Raw genomic sequence first — 18,377 nt, 5'->3', positions numbered from 1 at the left:
AAGTGGGGGGGGGGGTGTCTAGACAAGCAAATTTACATACCAAACTGCAAAAGTATACTGAACAAGTCAGTATGAGAGAATGCTGGGATAGTGTTATCCTGAAGCAGGTCACTGTCTCAGCTCCAGTCCTGATGTGCGTGCATGACCATAGTGTCTCTGTTTCTTTGTTAACTCACAAGCCCTTCCCATCAGTCTTGGTTCCATCTCAATTAGAGATGCGTGGTTGGGTCCTTCCTCTGTAACTTAACTCAGTGACCTGTTGTATGTGTTCCTCTACTACAGGCCAAGGGCAGAATAACAGAAACGCCAAAAATTGAGATTTGGAAAGCTGGGAAGCTGGTTGTGGTGGTGCATGCCTTTAATCCTAGCAGCTGGGAGGCAGAGACAGGTGGATCTCTGTGAGTTTAAGACCAGCCTGGTTTACAGAGTGAGTTCTAGGACAGGCCTCAAAGCTTTAGAGAACCCTGTCCTAGGAAGAGGTGGTTCTTCCACGGGCACAGCCCCTCAGGCATCATACATATCTTTCCTTTATTTGCACACATCTAGCAAGGCATTTGTCCCTCCCACTTTGATTTCCTTAAGCAATTCTACCATTTAAGGTTTATAAAAACCACAGATTCATAGCTGTTAAGCTGGAAAAAAAAATCGTGAATGGGATGGACAGCCTTTATGAAAATTTCTCAAGTGCCCTCCCTGAGGAGTTGGAGTTTGTTCATCAATTGTTTTGTAAAGCAATGATGAGAAAGACAACTAAGTCAAAGAGCTGAGCCCATCTGGAGAGGCCAGAGAGCTCACCCTTGTAACCAGACTCCAGTTCCTCAGGCTTCACAAGGTCATCCTCATGGCTGTGTGACTTTGGGCTGCTGTGTAACTTCTTCACCCTGCCTTTCTCTCTTCCACCACAACAGGAAGAACACAGCGGCTTTATTAAGTGCCAGCGAGACTCAGAGAGCTGATGTATGGGAAGGTGAGTGGTGCACTCATGATGGACAGCAAAGCCTGCAGAAGAGCGAGGTGTCAGAGTGAACCACTTAAGGTCCCTCCCAGCTCTAAAATCCTATGGGGATTCTATTTTGTTGTGGAAATAAATATAGAATCTAAAAGGATTTTTAATTTAAATTTTTTTAAGCCAAGCAACTGAGTGCAGCTATTTATGCATTCACTGTTGTTTCATGAATAATTGTAGAAACAGCTGGTCTGCACATACATTCGGGAACACGGAAACAGAAATTGAGAGTGGTTTTGGCTATTTCGTTTCAATCATTAGTCTTTATGCTACTTTTAGGAAGCTTTGTTCAACAAAGGGCATTTTTATATCTGTTACCACTCACTAAATAAAGCCTTGGAGACCAGGAGGCCTCTTAGATGTTATGGATTTTATACTTCTGTAACTTGATGACATTGAGTGAACATGTCAGAAGGGATCATCTGGAATGTGAGTCATGAAAGTCACCTGGCAGAAGACCACTTAGGAAACTGTCACTGGAGCCTTGGTTGGAAGCCAAGGGTCCTGGCATCTGACATCAGCTGTTGCACAGCCTGTAGAAGCCAAACGAGAGGCCTGCCTGGGTGCCAACTGTCAGCCGACTTGCCTCAAACGGCCCTCTGTGTGTCAGTAGGAAGGACATTGCTGAAGGAGCAGTGCCAGTGGTGACAGCAGCAAGGCCATAGCGTGCTCCTGGTGACACCAACATGGTGTGAACAGCTACTCTGTCACCAGCTTACCAATGAGGACACTGAGGCAACAGGACCATGATCACATGGTCAGGAAACGGGAGAGTTGGAATGGACTCTGAAGAGCCTGTGTTCTCGACCACTTGATTACTTTAAACAGAAGGGATTAAGAATAAAAATAACTAAGAAAGCATTTCTTAGGCTTTTAATAAGTTTAAAAGTAAATTAAAGAATGTGTGATGAATTACATTCTATTTTTATTAGTTTGTGTTTATGGGGTTGTCCATTCACACATGTGCGTGTGTACGCATGTATGCCTGTGCACATGTGCGTTCCTGCATGTGGTCTCCAGAAGACAGTTTTGGATGTTATTCCACAGGAGCTGGCTGGCTGTTTTCTGACACAGGGTCCAGTTCAGCTCTCCGGGATGATTAGTGACTCTTGGGAATCTTCCTATTGCCATTTCCTCAGTACCAATTACAGGCGTGTGCTGACACTTTAATATGGAATCAGGGTTGAACTCAGAGCCTTACCCTTGTACAGCAGAGTTCTGCCATCTGAGTCACCTCCTTGGCCCTGTGCGCCTTTTAATCTCATATTTTGAGGACTTGGTATTTTTATGTGCTTGCTATTTTTGACTCCATGCAAGTATTTTCCCTTACTTTTCTATTACCAGTTTTCTACCCTTAATTCAAATGAAAAAGAAGACACGAGTGACATTTTACCCCATGAGGGACTTCATCTCTGGCCTTGGCTTTGTTTTGACATCACTGTGCAAATCCCATGTAGGCCTCAGTTTCCTCATGGTAACTAACTTGGTCCACTATTCATCAACTCAGGGCAGAGCTTACAGAGTGTCACTCTAGGAACTTACCAGTCAGACAGTGTTAGTTTAAAGATGTTGGGCCAGGTTGCCAAGGGGATAGCATCCCCAACCTGGCTATGATGGCTGTGTTCTCTGGCTCCTCCTGATTGTCCTGGCTGTTCACCAACACAGGATGTCACAGAGACAAGCTTGAGTTGGCCAGGACCCATGATAACATTTAGAGAGAAAAAACAAGAGCTTAAGGATGATCAAATCCATGCTACACAAGTGTGCCTGCCATGTTGTGTTCAACTTCCTCTAAAAGCACTCTCATGTTTTCATGGGGAACGACAAGATGAATGTGTCAGCCTGTCATGTTTCCTCATACGATGTGTGTGGGTTGGTAGCTCATCAGAAAACTGCCCATTTTAGCTGGGCAGTGGTGGCACACGTCTTTAATCCTAGCACTTGGGAGGCAGAGATAGGTGGATCTCAGTGAGTTGAAGACCAGTTCAAGGTCTACAAAGTGAGTTCTAAAACAGCCAAGATTGTTACATGGAGAAAAAAAGAAAGAAAGAAAAAGAGAGAGAGAGAGAGAGAGAGAGAGAGAGAGAGAGAGAGAGAGAGAGAGGAGGGAGGGAGGAAGGGAGGGAGACTTAGAAGACATTTGTGGAGGTCTATAAACTTCTGACTTCCATTTTTAATGTATTTAAGAATCAATCAGCTTAGAAACAACAGAGTTTGCATGAAACACTAACTGCCTTTGAAACGGCTTGCAGTTGGTTTCCTTGCTCCTCTAGGACTTCCAGCTCCTTCTCTCCCCTTGCAATGCAACACTGCCTTCAATGCCTCTTTAAAAGGAGGCTTTACGGCTTTGGAGGAGCTTGCTGGTTTCACAGCCAGTTTCGCCACTGCAGCAGAAAAGAGACTGCATGTGTAAGCCAGCTGAAGTCAAGCGCAGCAAGAATTAGGGCTGCAGGGCCACACTACCCTCAAATTGCATTTGGAAAGAGCTTTTCCTAGTATGGCATGGGAAACCAGGGATTCTTGCTCACAGGCTGCCAGGCTGCTACATTTCTAATCTGGCCTGGCATGACCTATTAGACATCAGAATTGTGAAGGGCACAGGGAAACCAAACAAGGGTTTCCACTGGCGTCCAAGTGTGCCCACCCTGGCTTCCTGCCAGACCTGGAATACCGTCACCCACCAATTAATGTGAGGCCTGTTTCTTTACAAGAACGGGAGGTCTAGGAAGGCTCAGCCAGAAGGGATGACAGGTTTAGCTGAAGGCCCCCTTTTATAGCAACTACTGCGAACATCAGTTAACTGTCCAGCTTGGATCCTCATTTCTGCTCTTCAACTTTGCCTGTCAGGCAGAGGTACCATTTTCATAGGAAAATGCTTGGAATTCATAAGAGCTAGAACACTGATCTACAACATTCAGTAAAAGTTAATTTCTTAGCGCTCCAGCTTTAGGGGGAAAGTTAGTTTTCAAGAAGCCTGCAAGGGTAACAAGTGTACCTTTAATCCTGGCACACAGGAAGCAGAGGCAGGAGGATCTCTGTAAGCCTGAAGTAAACCTGCTCTACATAATGAGTTGCAAGCCAGCCTAAAACATTGATCCAGATGTGGCCCAGGTTCAGAGGCTAGAGATGGCTGAGAGCTCAGGCGCCAGTGAGTGCAATGAGCACGTGATTTGTCCACTCTTCAGCAGCCTTTCAGATAAATTTACTAAAGCAGAAAACAAATAAACCAGATGTGATACAAATGAATTTATTACTCAGAATGCAGCTACTTGTACACATAATTCTTCATTGGTGAGAAGAGGCTGTCATACACAGGTGGTGGCATCCCAGAGGGGACCAGCTCCAGCTATCATCCTGAAAGATGCTTAGCAAGATTCCTTCAGTCACAGGGAGTCAGGACTGACTTTCTTTACTTGTGTTCAGTGTCCAGCTCAAATCCCAGCACTCAGTGGTTTGCTCTGGTCCTGAATCAATGGCTTTTGCCTGGGACCACTGTGTAGCACACTCCATTTCATACACTGTAATTGTTGCTAAGGAGTGGATTACTTCCCTAAGTCAGTGATTGAGCCTTGTGCATTTCTCAAGTCCTGCCCTCACTGTTTCTGATATAAAGTACAGATAAAATGCAAAATAAATGTAAACTGCCAAAAATCAAAAAAAGTATTAGGAATTTGTATTCTAGCCATGTATTACATAACCACCTTTTGTTCATTTCCAATCACACATACCCTGCTCGTCCTGTAAGATCACAATGAAAATGACAAGAGCCCCCTGTCAGCCAATGGGGGCAGTAGGCATCCTGACACTCAAGCACAGAATGTTATTTGCATATGTGGGGTGATGCCGGTGTGAGCAACCCTACTGTACTGCTGTGTGCATAAAATTACAGCAGAGACAATTATGCATGATATGTAGAACTTGATGATGATGATGAGTGAATGCTACTTGTTTATGTATTTGCTTTATCGCTTTCATCATTATAAACAGTGAAACCCTTTCCATATTTATACAGAAGCATACTGTAAAGGCATAGTTATATTCCTTTAACCCAGCCTCATACATTTCCATTTTTAGCATCTCTTGTCATTTTTATCTTCTGTTTCAATTAACAAAACTTCATGATGTTGTGTTCATCTCGCCCTTAAGAGCTGTAGGTTATACCATATAGCCTGAGTATGTGTGAGTTCACACAATGACTTAATCATCTAGCAATGCATCTGTGAATATGATCTGTAGTTAAGCAATGTGGGGCTGTATCTAGCAAAGCTGTTTTCAAAAAAGTACAGCCAAATGATGGGCAATATTCCAAAAGCAGAAGCAACCTCATGGAAAAAAGCGTCACATGCAAACTGGATGTTCAGCGGAGAAATATAAGGCTCTGACATATTTATTACTCACCCATCTCAACAAGCTTATCTGGGGTGAGGAGATGGCTTGTAGCATGAAAACTTGAGTTCAGATTCCAGCACCCATATAAAAGCTGCACAAAGCAGTGGAACACATGTGTAATCTCAGCACTGAGAAGGCAGAGTCCGGAGCCTATTGACCTAACAGTGTAGCCAAGTGAGTGAGCTCCTGGTCAGTGAAAGACCATGTCTCAAAAGAAAAAGTTGAGGTGGAGAATGATTAAGGAAGCTGATTGTGATTGATGTGCAGCTGTATACACTAATATGCACACGTGCAGCTGTGTACACATATATATGCATGTGCAGCTGCATACACACACATACACATTTGCAGCTACATACACACACATACACATGTGCCGCTGCACACACACATATACATGAGCAACTGTATACACAAAACAAATGCTGACTCAAGGGATTCTCGAAGTAGCAGTCATACTTTTGAATTAAAAAATCCAACTATTGGGGCTGGAGAGATGGCTCAGTTAAGAGCACTGGCTGCTCTTCCAGAGGTCTAGAGTTCAATTCCCAGCAACCACATGGCGTTCACAACCATCTATAACGGGATCTGATGCCTTCCTATGGCCTGCACATACATGCAGACAACACATGCATACATAAATAGTTTAAAATTCCAACCATCACATGCTCTAATAAAGTTCTTTCTTCCTCTTCAGTGCTAGAGATGTCTGAAGCACACTACTGCCAAGTTGCACCCCGAACCCCCAAAGCAAAGACCCACTCACGAAAAATCTGATTTTATAGAGAGCATCTTTGGCATAAAACCCGGACAACAGTTCACTGGTGGAGCACCACCCAGCATGTGCAAGGCTCTGGGTTTGATCCCCAGCACCTCAACAATCAAGAAAACAAAATAATTCTGGTTAAAAATGTGCTCACAGTTTTATACTCACTGACATTCACTCCAACTGTGTAGCGATATAGCCTCGCTGTAGAACATAACAAAATAAGGGCCTAGATTCTATTCTTGGTTAATCAATAGAGCAAACAAAATGATGATGAACACAGTGTTCCGCCGTCTGGACCTCACCTCTGTTGTGGCCTTTGAGACCACACTTTAGGAATGGCTCAGACTGGCGAGGACTTACCTTCATGAATATGCATCGATTGAGCATCTTCATTATGAGGTAGCCCCAGTAGAGGTGAAGGCCCTGCAGGATCATGAGCTGGAGGTTGAGGAAGATGTATGAGAAGAAGGGTTCGAGGTAGTGCAGAGGTAGAATCAGGGTGCAGTACAAAATCCTGTGGAAAGACAGGTGGGGGATCTCACTTTAGCCAAAGCCCTGGTGAATTCTCAACAAGAAGGAACATTTGTCCCTCTCCAAACATATACCAGGACTTGATTTCAAGTGATATTTAGGAAAAAAGGGTCAATATTGCCATTTATATCAAACTTAGCTGACAATCAAGAAGTACACCCTGTTGCCTAAGAGAAAAACAGAAACAAACGATGCTTCATGCCACTGCTTGCTTGAGAGTCCCTGGGCCTCAGCTGCCTCTTTGTAAACAGAAAAGTTTCCATGAACCTTTTTACCTTCTAGGAAGAAAGAACTTACGGACACAATTGAGACAACAGGTTTACATGTGGCACCTTATGACATGGCTTCATTGACTTGGTGTCAGCGGAGACTTGAGATGGCTGGGATGTAGGTCAGTGAGAGCAGGTACCTAGAATACACTAGGCCAAGATTTGATTCCCAGTACTCCTTCCCCAAACACTCATTTCATGATTGCTTCTGCTTCCTGAAGGGAACTGCCCACTGTACCTGCTGCATACACAGACTCCTGAACACTGTCCAGATGCGGGGCATCTCCAGTGGTTACTCCAGGGCAAAAGGCTAACAGTTCTTTCAGCAATCCTCACACCACGGTGATGTTAGAGCATTAAAAAGGTCAGGTTATAAACATATATTTACTTACAAAAATAATTTGAAACAAAAAAGGACAAAAATTGTCCACAGTATCATACTCTTAAATGACACTGTAATTTAGTGCCTCATCTTCCATTTTTCCATAAATTATTTAATTTTAAAACTAACCTACAGCCACTTTAGCTGGGGTTTGGCATAGAGTTCAGTGAGCTGTGGGCCATAGAACTGGCACCTGTGCCTAGGATGCAGTTCTATCGCTCGGCATCCCACCCGCTCCACTCTTAGCAAGTACACCCACCTTTACCCAAGTAGCTCTTCTCCAGCCTCACTGAACATCCTTCCCCATTCTTTGTGAGACTGTTGTCTTTTACTTGCCCACTACTTTTATGATTCAACCAAGTCCTGTTGTGGGATAATCTTTTTGCATACTGTGAGAATATGTAACTGTTAGAAGTTTAACAAAAAGCTGAACAGCCAATTGCCAGGCAAGATTTCCAGGCAGAGAAGAAGCTGGGAAGAAGAAAGGCAGAGACGCCAGGAGAAGACAGACAGATGTGGCATGAGTTGGACACACAAAATGGGAAAGAGGTAAAAGTCACGTGGTAATGTAGACTAATAAAAATATGGGTTAATTTAAGTTATAAGAGCTAGTTAGGAATAAGCCTAAGCTATAGGCCAAGCTTTCATAATTAATGTCTCTGTGTCATTATTGGGGAACTGATGATCCTGATAAAAAAAAAAAGAAGTACAACTACACAGTCCCCATGGGAATCAGTAGCATTCCTTTGTGCCACTCAGTGTCCCGCTGTATGAGCAGATCACACTCATCTGCTCACCCCACTCGGTGTCCTGCTGTATGAGCAGATCACACTCATCTGCTCAGCTTCTGAGGAGCACTGGAGATGTTTTCCATGTTTGACCATTAGGAAAAGAATCATTACATACACTGACACATGCTCTTTGTGCAAACGAAAGCTATTGTTACCAGCTGCAGAAAAGTAAGTGTGTAGGTGAAACTGCTGTGTGGTGTTTGGCGAGTGCATGGTTAACTGTACACATGTCTGAAGCACTGTTCTCTGGAGTGGATGCTGTGTATCCTCCTTCCATGTCCACTGTTCACATCTACCTCAGCTCTGCATATCGTCTTATAGAGACTTCTATCTCCATATGAAATATGGTCCTTGGCAGGTTTTACATTTGTGGCAGCTTGAATAAGAAGGGCCCCGTAGGCTCATATATTTAAATGCTTAGTTACCAGTGGGTAGCACTACTTGAGAAGGATTAGGAGGTGTGGCCCTCTGGAGTATGTATGGCCTTGTGGGAGGAAGTGTGTAACTGAAGGTGGCTTTGACGTTCTTAAAAGCCCATACCAGGGCCAGTGTCTCTCTGTCTGTCTATGAATCAGGATGTAGAACTCTTAGCTCCTCCAGTACCATGTCTGTTTGCATCTGCTATGCTCCCTGCCACGATGATAATGGACATAATGCTCTGAAACTGTAAGCCAGCCCCAATTAAATGCTTCTTTTTATAAGACTTGCCTTGGTCCTGGTGTCTCTTTACAGCAACAGAATAGTGACCAAGACACCATTTACATCATTTATTCCAAAATTATTTTATGCTGTTCAAAAAGCTCAATGTATCTAGTCTTTTCCAAATGGAAGATCTTAGAAGTGTATGGTCATAAAAGATAAACATCTTTCAAAGTGTACTTTAAAGATGCAGAAGTCCAAGGAGCGTACTGGAGAGTACCAAAATGTTACCACCATATTCTCTAAAATCACACATTATGAGGCCATCAGAAATTTATGAATAGCTTATTTGGGCCTCTACCAGATACTGGTGGGTTTAAGATTTGCTAATTTAAAACTCAAGACAGTTTAAACAGGCCTTATCTTGCAGGTCTTTGAGGGTCCTCTACGTCAGTTCAGCAGCTGCTTCCGCTTATGTGAGTTACCAACTCAAGTTCCATCTGCTCCAAAACTCATTGTAGAATTTACCCATGTTTTTATGCAGACATCTCTTGTTTGCTTTTTAACTTAAGAAGGTAACTTTATTGTCCATTTAGGATTCAGAAAACATACAAAATGTGAAGAGGCTTAAAAAAGTCTCACAACTTATGGATTTTAGCATATGACCTTCCACCCACATGACTTTACACATCAGGGATAATACTACGCCTGCACTTTGGGACCCTTATTTTTCCTACTCCGTGTCACAGAGAAGTTTTCATGTCAATGAATGTAGCTATACATTTGAAGCAAGCAAACTTGCCTGCTCTACCCAGGGCTAGTGATGGCATGGGTAGTGAAGGAACCTGCAGCTGTCACTTCATTGAACCATACAGTCCCTCACTACAGTCTAAAATTTGTCCTTACATCCACAGATGAGTAGAGTTCTTAACCCTTATCAAGGAAATTTGCTCTTTGCAACAAATGGTGATCATTATTGAAAACCACAACCAATCAAAATGCAGAGTCACAGCCCCAGCAGACACGCCTACAGGACAACTCCCTTAGAGTCCAGGGGGTGGGAAGTGTAAGAGCTAGAGGACAAGGCTTGCTGTGAAATTGTGTCTTCTAGTAATGACAGAAGCTACACCCGTAAATTCTCATTGACAGGACGGACTAAACGAGCTGAACAAGGACAGCACCAACAGACGCACTAACGTGGGCCGAGGAAGACCACAAAGCCTCAAGCCTACAAAAAGAACCACAGATAACTAAAAATGCTGACAGCTGGAGACACAGTCTTCCCAGGAGAGCACACCACTGGTTATCCAATACCTATGGTCAATTCTGAAAAATATATGCGCATACAATATTCTACTGACTGAGCAGGTTGTATTTATGTATTAACACATATATGTATGTATATAAAATACATATATATAACAATAATTAATGAAAAAGATCACGAATTTGAAAGAGAACATGGGAGAGTTTGGAGTGAGGAAAGGGACAACGGAAATGATGTAATTATATTATAATCTCAAAAAAATAAAAGTAGTAATAAAAACAAAAAAGGAAAAGATACTGAACACTTCAGGCCACTAGTCCTCCAGTCTCTGTTACAAATACTTAATCCTGCCATTGTAAGAGCAACCGCCTGGCACCTTGCATGTAAATTAATGACTGTGGCTGGCTGGGTGGCTATAAAACTTATTAACAAACCAGACTGTGAGCTAGAGTTCACCCGAAGCCATAGTTTACCATCGTCTGCCACACGCCCTTCCGTGGAACAACTGCACAAATCCATTTCACAAACACACTGCAACTTAATCCTCAATAAGACAGGTAAGTTCTTCCCAAATCTTCATTAGTATTAAGGAACATGGTGGGAATTACTTGAGATACATGTTGTTGAGATTGTTTGATTCCCCTTTTAGATCCTTTTAACTAAGATCTGGGATCTGAGTCAAACACTACACTCATTGCACATGTAATATATCCCTCAGCTGCTTTCCTGCAAGACCACACAGCTTCATTCTTGGGACCAGTGTGACAGAACCACTCCCTCAGGTCCTGAGCAATGTCATGTTTTGTCTATCTCCATGGAAAAGACCATTGCCTGTTTATATTGACATTTTATTTTAGAAGAAGCCACTATGTTTGCATGTTATATTTTTATTTGTTCTTTTGTGAATTGTTTTGTATATGACACCTATTTTCCTTTAAGAAATATATTAGCCTATATTCATAGTATAAAATGATGAATTTAAATACAGTGGCTCTCCCTCCACATGGGCATGAGATTATTTACTGATTGTGAGCAACTTACAAGTGGCTACACCTTTTTTCCCTCCAGTGCCGAGGATTGGACCCAGGGCCCAGTGCATGTGAGGCAAGACAACCACAGAATAACCCCCAGCCCACATCACGGCATCTTTATATTTCTGTGTCTGATCGCCTCTCTGGAACAAAAGTCTCCATGCTATTCTGGTTACCCCTGAATTTATAACGTTTCTCCTGGTCTCCAGACTGACTTCAGCCTGCTTTGCAGTCACAGTTGCCACATGAGTGTGTCTCACCAGCAGGCAGATTCCCAAAGCCATCGCCATAACCTGTGATCATCTGTGTTCTTCTTTCTTCTCCAGGTCCTTGCCCCTTACCCAGTCCTCGATCAGAAATCTGTCAGTATCAAAACTGACAAAGGAAGATACTAAAAAAAATGTTCCTTCTGCACTTCACAGATAATGTGAACTAGCAAACATAAATTGCTCATTGTAATTCACGTAAGGAGAGAGTAGGGAGTGGAGATGGGAGAGACTTCCCTGTGGAAGTGAAGGGAGAAGATGGGATTCCAGTGGGGAATCCTTCATTGCACAAACAGAAACCCCTAGGGCAGGAGCATGATGGGAAATTCAGGGGGTTGACAAGCCTCAGGCGCACATGGTAAGAGCTCTGCAGCTTAATCTTCCTTTAGGGGAGAGAGGGGCCAGAGGTGGGTGGAGATATTTGGGTAGCCTTTCACATCTGGGTAAGTCTAGGGTGTGGCCTTCCTTTTAAGAGCCACAGGAAAAGATGCTTTGAGATAGGAATTGGAACACTTGGCACAGTTCCGCAGAGCTGGATCATGGCATGATGCCATTTGTCCTGGTTCCTTAGTCACAGGGTGGAACTTGCCGCACCCCTGTGACCTGGGAGCTTGGGGAGACCCACAGCCCGCCAGGCAAACTTGCAGAGCTCCTTTCAAATAAGAAGCAGCCTTGAGTATGCTCTAGGGGAGCTGAGCAGTGGGCGGAGAGGCGGGGCCTAAGGCAGGGCTCTGGAGCCTGTGAGATGCTGGTCAGAGGTCACAGATTTCAGGGAGCATCTCCACCTCGCTGGGCCCCACTGACTCTGTGAAATGAAAACTCCTTGCCCCCCTCATCTTGGAGTTACAGCATCCTTGAGAAGGGCTCAGCACACGGTGAGCTCTCAAAACATGGCAATTAAAGCCAATTTCCTCACTGCCCTTCTGACTTCAACTGCTCCCTGAGCCTTCCTCTCCTAAACAAGAGGCCCAACAATTAGAGCAGCCCCATCTCTGAGCTGCAGAACTGGCTAGACTCTGGAGGGAGGCACCTGAGAGTGGAGATCAGGCCAGGAGGAGGGCGGAGTGGGATGTGCCTTCTGCATATCCTCTGTAGGAGGACAGAGGACTTGGAGGGGAAGGCATTGTGAGCCTGGCCATGGTCTGTCGTTTTTCAGGACCTCACAAAAGAATGGTCCAGTGTCACTTTGTGCTGATTCTCTGCTCAGAGAATATGAAGGAAGACCATCACAGTGTTGTCCTCCACAACAGTCTCCTGTCATGCGCGCAGACATGTATGATGCTGTTTGCCCACTCGCCACATTTTCTGTTTCTGCTCGATAGCACCCCAGTGGAGTGTTTCTTTAAATGGGGGCAGGTGCCAAAGAGCTGTCAGGCTCCTAAATTCCTAGACACAGAGTACTTTACTCTTTCCAAATTGAAAAGCTGCTGCCGTGGATCTGACTGCCGGGCTCTGCCGTTTCTCTGGATTTGGTCTGCCTCTTCTCCTCACTCTTTTCGCCAATAGAGTCAACACAGTTTGAACGGCTCACAATTGTGGTATAAGAGTAGCTGGTTTTGCCAACACCACCCGTAAGTTATTTCTATTTTCCAAATTTCGGATTGTAGGTGTCAGGTGCTTTGTTGCTGTGTTTTTCTTGCTAATAGGGAGTAAGAATTCTGTGTTCTTATAAGGCCAGTGGCTGGATCTGGAGACAAAGCCATGCTTGGCATGTTTGGCATGTCGTCTTGGGTTTCTGGGTAATGATTCAGATGAAGACAACGTGATAGACACTCAGTGAAGACAAACCCTTCACCATCCGGTTCCGGGACTGTAATGGAAAGGTGTGTACTGGGCAGTGGGTCACAGCTCAGTGGGAGAGAGCTTGCCTGGATCCAGCTCGCCATTCAACCCCAGTTCTGCCTGGAAACAGATTTCTGCTCTGTATTCCAAAGGCCCTACTTCAGCTGTTTCTGGCTGTAGTTCTTTTAAGTGTGTGTGTGTGTGTGTGTGTGTGTGTGTGTGTGTGTGTGTGTTGTACATACACATGTGCATGTTTTCATGTATGTGGAGTTTGAGGTTGGTGCTGGGTGTCTTCCTCAATCACTCTTCTCTCTACTTATGGAGGCAGGGTATCTCACCGGACCCAGCTTGCCACATGCTCTGCCTCTCCTGTTGAGATTACGGGCAGTCCCACATGCCTGCCTGGTTTTTCTGGTCTTACTGTGTTCAGGTGCTGGATGTTCCAAACTGCTCAACACACTTACAGGACTACTTTACACACAGAACATTCCCCCAGCTCCTGGTGTTTGCTCCCTCATCACATACTGTCAGGATGGGGTCTAAGTGCTGCAACGGTCACATAAGAAACAAAGAACTGGAAAAAAAAAACTATTCTCGATAAATGTCTTCTGTACATAACACATGGCCTGGCCACATGCTGTGGTAGGAGAGCAATAAAAAATAATATAGGGTTATTAAATTAAAATATGGAAAATGGGTTGACATATTTTTTGCAATTAATAACTATGTTCTGATTCTGTAAAAGAGTGTCCTAAGAAATGCATGCTGAAGGATTTAGGGCAAAAAGATTATGATATTTAGAACTTTCATATGATTCCAGTGTGTGTGTGTGTGTGTGTGTGTGTGTGTGTGTGTGTGTGTGTGTGTGTAAGGGGGGAGAAGAAATGGGAATGGGGAAAACTGCCCACTGGTAAGGGGCAAATATAGGCTGCCCTGCTACATACTCCAAGAGGTTTCCAAGTGGCAAATGAACGAAGGATTTGGACTAATTGTGAATAGGCTGGCTCTGGTCACTGTCCTTAAGAAAGCAGCAGTAGAAGACAACAGGGGACACAGCTGGTCAGGAGCTCCTCCCAGGGCGCCCTGCTGAAGGGGCCAGCAAGCACAGCTAACCACCCCCTCCACAGGCGCAACACTCTAAAGTCTGGTCTCAGAGTGACATTTACAGTGGTGGCTCAAGTACCGTGGGCTGCAGAAGAGCCTTGCTTCCACTACACAAGTCCCTTTGCTCTGTGGCAGCACCAGGCCATGAAGCTGACCTCAGTGCCACAGAAGCCTTGCTTCGCCTTTGGAAGAACCAGGCCCCAGCCTTCTGATGAAAAGATTCATGTGGCCTTGTCCTTATTTGTCACTGATAAGGACACCAACTAAGAGCACTTTCGTGCTTTTGTTTTTTTGTTTTTTAAATCTTCTTTCTCCACTAACCATTTCAAGCTGTTACATGGTCCCAGTGCCCATAACATTTCCTTTCACACATGGGTTTCAAACCCAGGGTACCATTTTCTTTCAAACTAGTAATGGCTGGATCATTAAAAGTTGAGATCTGAATTCCAGTGACCAGTAGGTGGTGAGGAAGAAAGGTGGCCGAGTGCACAGCAACTTATGGGAATAAGGAGACAGCATCATTATTGATGGCTCGAAATGGGTTACTTATCTTTCTTTTAAGGACATATGAGAGATATAGGTCACTACTAATAGTGTGTAAAACTATGAATGAAGTATGTATGTGTGTGGTGGGGGGAGCTACAAAGACCTCTGCTACTATTGGCCATCTCTCCCACTTCCGGTACTCTGCCACACCTAGAATGGCAAGTTGAAGGAAAGGAACAGCAGCCATGTTGTCACCTGCAAACAGGCTGGAAGGACAGTAGCATTTGTGCATCAGAGTGGCCTTTCTTACAGATCAGCCAGTCTAGAGGACATTAATACCAGCTCCTGTGACTTACAAGGGAGTCTGTCAGGGGCCAGGGAACATAGATAACATATCCATTAATTCCAATAAAGTTGGGAGGGAGATGATACAGGGAAAGGGTATCCTGAGAGGACTTGGAAAAAGGTTTGAGGGGAAAAAAATGATCCATGGTACACAGGTATTAAATCTCCAGAGAATAAACATAATTTTAAATATCATTATGTACACAATGGTTGGAAATACAATGTGAAAAAAAAACAACTAGTCTGTGACTTAAACAGTTTTGGTAAAAACACAAACAAATGGGAGTTTCCAGGCAATGAAATAAAAGCAATTCTGCCAACGCTAATTTGGATTTCTGACTAATGAAACAGTATTTGGGAACCAACGAGGAGTCCGATTAAGGCCTAAATGAGGCGAGTCTAATTATTAGCCTCAAAAATGTTTGAAAACGATTTTCAGGAAAGCTGGCATCCATGGCCAGTGCACTGCCACTCCTCCACATCTGGACGCCTCCACATCTGGACGGCCCCTCCTGCCCTTCGCGCTGCATTCTCTTTGCTGACTGGCTTAGCTGTTGGGCTCTCTTCTCGAAGGCCAGCTGGAAAGGCTCCTGAACTAGAGAACCAGAAGGGCTCTCAGCAACTGACTCATTTTCTCATTTGGGGGTGTGAAGGCTATTTGGAGCTGCCTGGAAGCAGGCCGCTTCTTTCTGCTGCCTCAGCTCTGCCTCTAGTCTGTGCTGCCACACCTCAGCCTCCCGCAGCACTCTCTGATCAGACTCCAAGGAGAAAGACTCACTTGAGTCACACTCTTTACCTTCTCCTCTAGCAGGTTAACACCTCAAAATTGGGGTTGCTGATTTCTCTTCGTTCACTGAGAATGAGCCACACTGGATCCTTAGACACAGCAGCAGGGATGGAGGTGAGCATAGAATTGCAGAAAGGCAAGGGGAGTCACGTCAGGGGAAAGCAAACCTGCTTTTGGGAGATGATGGAAAAACCAGAGAGAGGGAAAGACAGATGGTAACTAATGGACTTCTGGCCATCTTCTCAAGCTTCCAGGTGAAGTGTAGGCGGCACAGCTCCGGCAGTTTTCTCTTACCCCGCGGTACCACAGAATGTGCTGCAGAAGACAAAGGGCCTGGACACAGATGCTCCCCACAGCACCCCTAACACATGGCCAAGTCCTGAGGCAGGTTGTGAGTCACCTTGCAGCGGCATCTATTATCTGCACACTGCCCCAACCGTGGTGGATTCCCAAACAAGCTGTGACTGGGAAGGCTTCCTGGAGACGTGAATCCACAGAGTTTGGGACAGGCCGATGGGACAACAGAAATGAAAATGTCTTCTTTGGCACTACCGTGGTGATAGCAAAGCAAAATCTACAGGGACTAAACTCAAGCCGGGCACTGCAGCCCGGAGCAGCACTTTTTCTGAGTAAAACTGCTCTTCGTTACAACCACTAAGTTTTTCTCAAAGCTACTGTGAAGAGCTGTTCTCCAAAGCTCCGGGGGCTTCGTGCACTTTGTCTCAACTTCTGAACAATGGGAGTCAATGTCAGCATTGGAACATTGCCACCAGCAGAGCCTTACAGTCCAGTCTGTCAGAACTGGTTTATTGCTGTTTAACGCCCTGAAGATGGTAAAGACAGTCTTTGCTGCCCTCTGCAACCCGTGGGTGAATCCAGTATCAAGATCAATAGGTCAAATGCTAGTAACTGATTAATCTAGAATTTAGAAATGCTAGCAGGAGCAGGAACTCTCAAATCTAGAACTTAGCAAAGTTACCATGCACTTAGCTTTGTGCTTGTTTATTAGATACCATGACCTATAGTATCTATGGTGGCATCAAAAGCCAGGCCTTGCACCCTACTAGAGAAGCTTCTCGGACAGAGTTCTCTGAACCAAGGGCTTCCGTGGAGTCAATATGGCTGCCCAGGCTTTAGAAACAGTATTACCAAGAAACAGTATAGTTTTCTTTCTTCAAATAGTGTTCCAACCCTGGGGGTGTGGCTCCAATGCACATTACATGTCAAGAAGTGACAGGATGTGACTTTGGATGTCACACTTCAAACGAGGAGGCCAATGGCAAGTGAAGGGGCCATCTGTAGGCCTTCAGACAAGAGCCCAGCTCAGGACCCAGACAATGACTGTGTCACCAGGTAGCTGTTTTTTCATGGATTTTTTCAGCTGTAGTCACTGATAAACTACCTGGCCTCTTTCTGTAACCACATGAGAGACTCTAAGGAGAAATGACCTAAGGCCAGTCAACTCATGAGAACCAGGAGAGGCAATGATGATTTACCAGTGATTTAAAGGATTGCCACAAGCTGGCCTGTGGCTAAAATCTAGTCAAAGACATGTACTTTATTTCCAGCCTGTGGTCTAAGTATATCTTGATACAGTTTTAAGTAGTTGTGAAACAAAACAAAGAGAAATGTGCAACAAAGAAACAAAGACCATGTTGTTCCCCCTAAGTCTAAAATCCTTGCTCTCTCAACCTTACCAGAACAAGTCTGCCCAGCACTGACTTACACCACTCAGGGTCCAGATAGGTTCCTGGGCACAAACAGCTGTGTGCAGCACGAGAAGCCTCTGGAACATGAGAGAGGCACCAGGGAAAATGAAAGACTTTGCAGCACCACGGGCGTCTCTGAAAAGCTCCATCAGCTGTTATCTGCAAGTCAGTGTTTATCAGTAAGGCTCGAGGGCTGAGTGAGCCTCAGTGGTAGAGCTAGCCCATCCTACTTTGTTTGAGGAAGGCTATGATATGGGAACCGGAAAGAGAGTGCAGAAGCCAACAGCTGATTTTCACAAACAAAAATGACAGTAATACATTTACCGAACACAAGACATTTGTCTTTCTGGGTCGGGATTACCTCATTCAGTATAAACTTTTTTCCATTTTCATCCATTTCCCTGAAATTTTCAAAATCCCCATGTTCTTTATAGTTACATAAAATTCAATTATGTATGTGCCCTACAATTTTACTATCCATTCATTAGCTAGCTGATGGACATCTGGGATGGTTCCATTGCTTGGCTGTTGTGAACAGAGCTGTAATGAACAATGGCACACTGAGTGTTTCTGTAGTAGGATAGAATCCTTAGGGTGCATGCCCAGACTGTAAGACTTGGCCTTATAGTAGAGCCAATTCTATTTCTTTTGTTTTATTTTATTTTAGGCACTTCCATAGAGGCTGCACTAAATCGTGCCTCCACCAACAGTGTAAAAGGGTCCCCTTTCCCCACATCTATCACTCGTTGTCATTTGCATTCTTGTGAATGGCCATTTTAATGAGATAAAATGAAATCTTAAAGTGGTTTAAATCTGAATTTTCC

The 18,377-nt window shown here is 44.4% G+C and overlaps 1 protein-coding gene across 1 annotated transcript in view; it reads right to left on the bottom strand.

Moving 5' to 3' along the window:
- Cers3 (ceramide synthase 3) overlaps positions 1-18,377 on the bottom strand; it is a 92,999-nt gene that overhangs the window by 18,997 nt on the left and 55,625 nt on the right. Inside the window, exon 10 of the mRNA XM_050149175.1 lies at positions 6,525-6,678. Coding sequence (XP_050005132.1) covers positions 6,525-6,678 — 154 coding nt within the window. The remainder of the gene's footprint in view (positions 1-6,524; positions 6,679-18,377) is intronic.

Source organism: Alexandromys fortis, unplaced genomic scaffold, assembly GCF_014885135.2.
Source record: "Alexandromys fortis isolate MF-2015 unplaced genomic scaffold, M_Fortis_MF-2015_v1.1 scaffold_67, whole genome shotgun sequence".
Lineage (NCBI taxonomy): Eukaryota > Metazoa > Chordata > Mammalia > Rodentia > Cricetidae > Alexandromys > Alexandromys fortis.
Note: the sequence above shows the minus strand (reverse complement) of the source record. Positions and strands in the feature narration are given on the sequence as shown.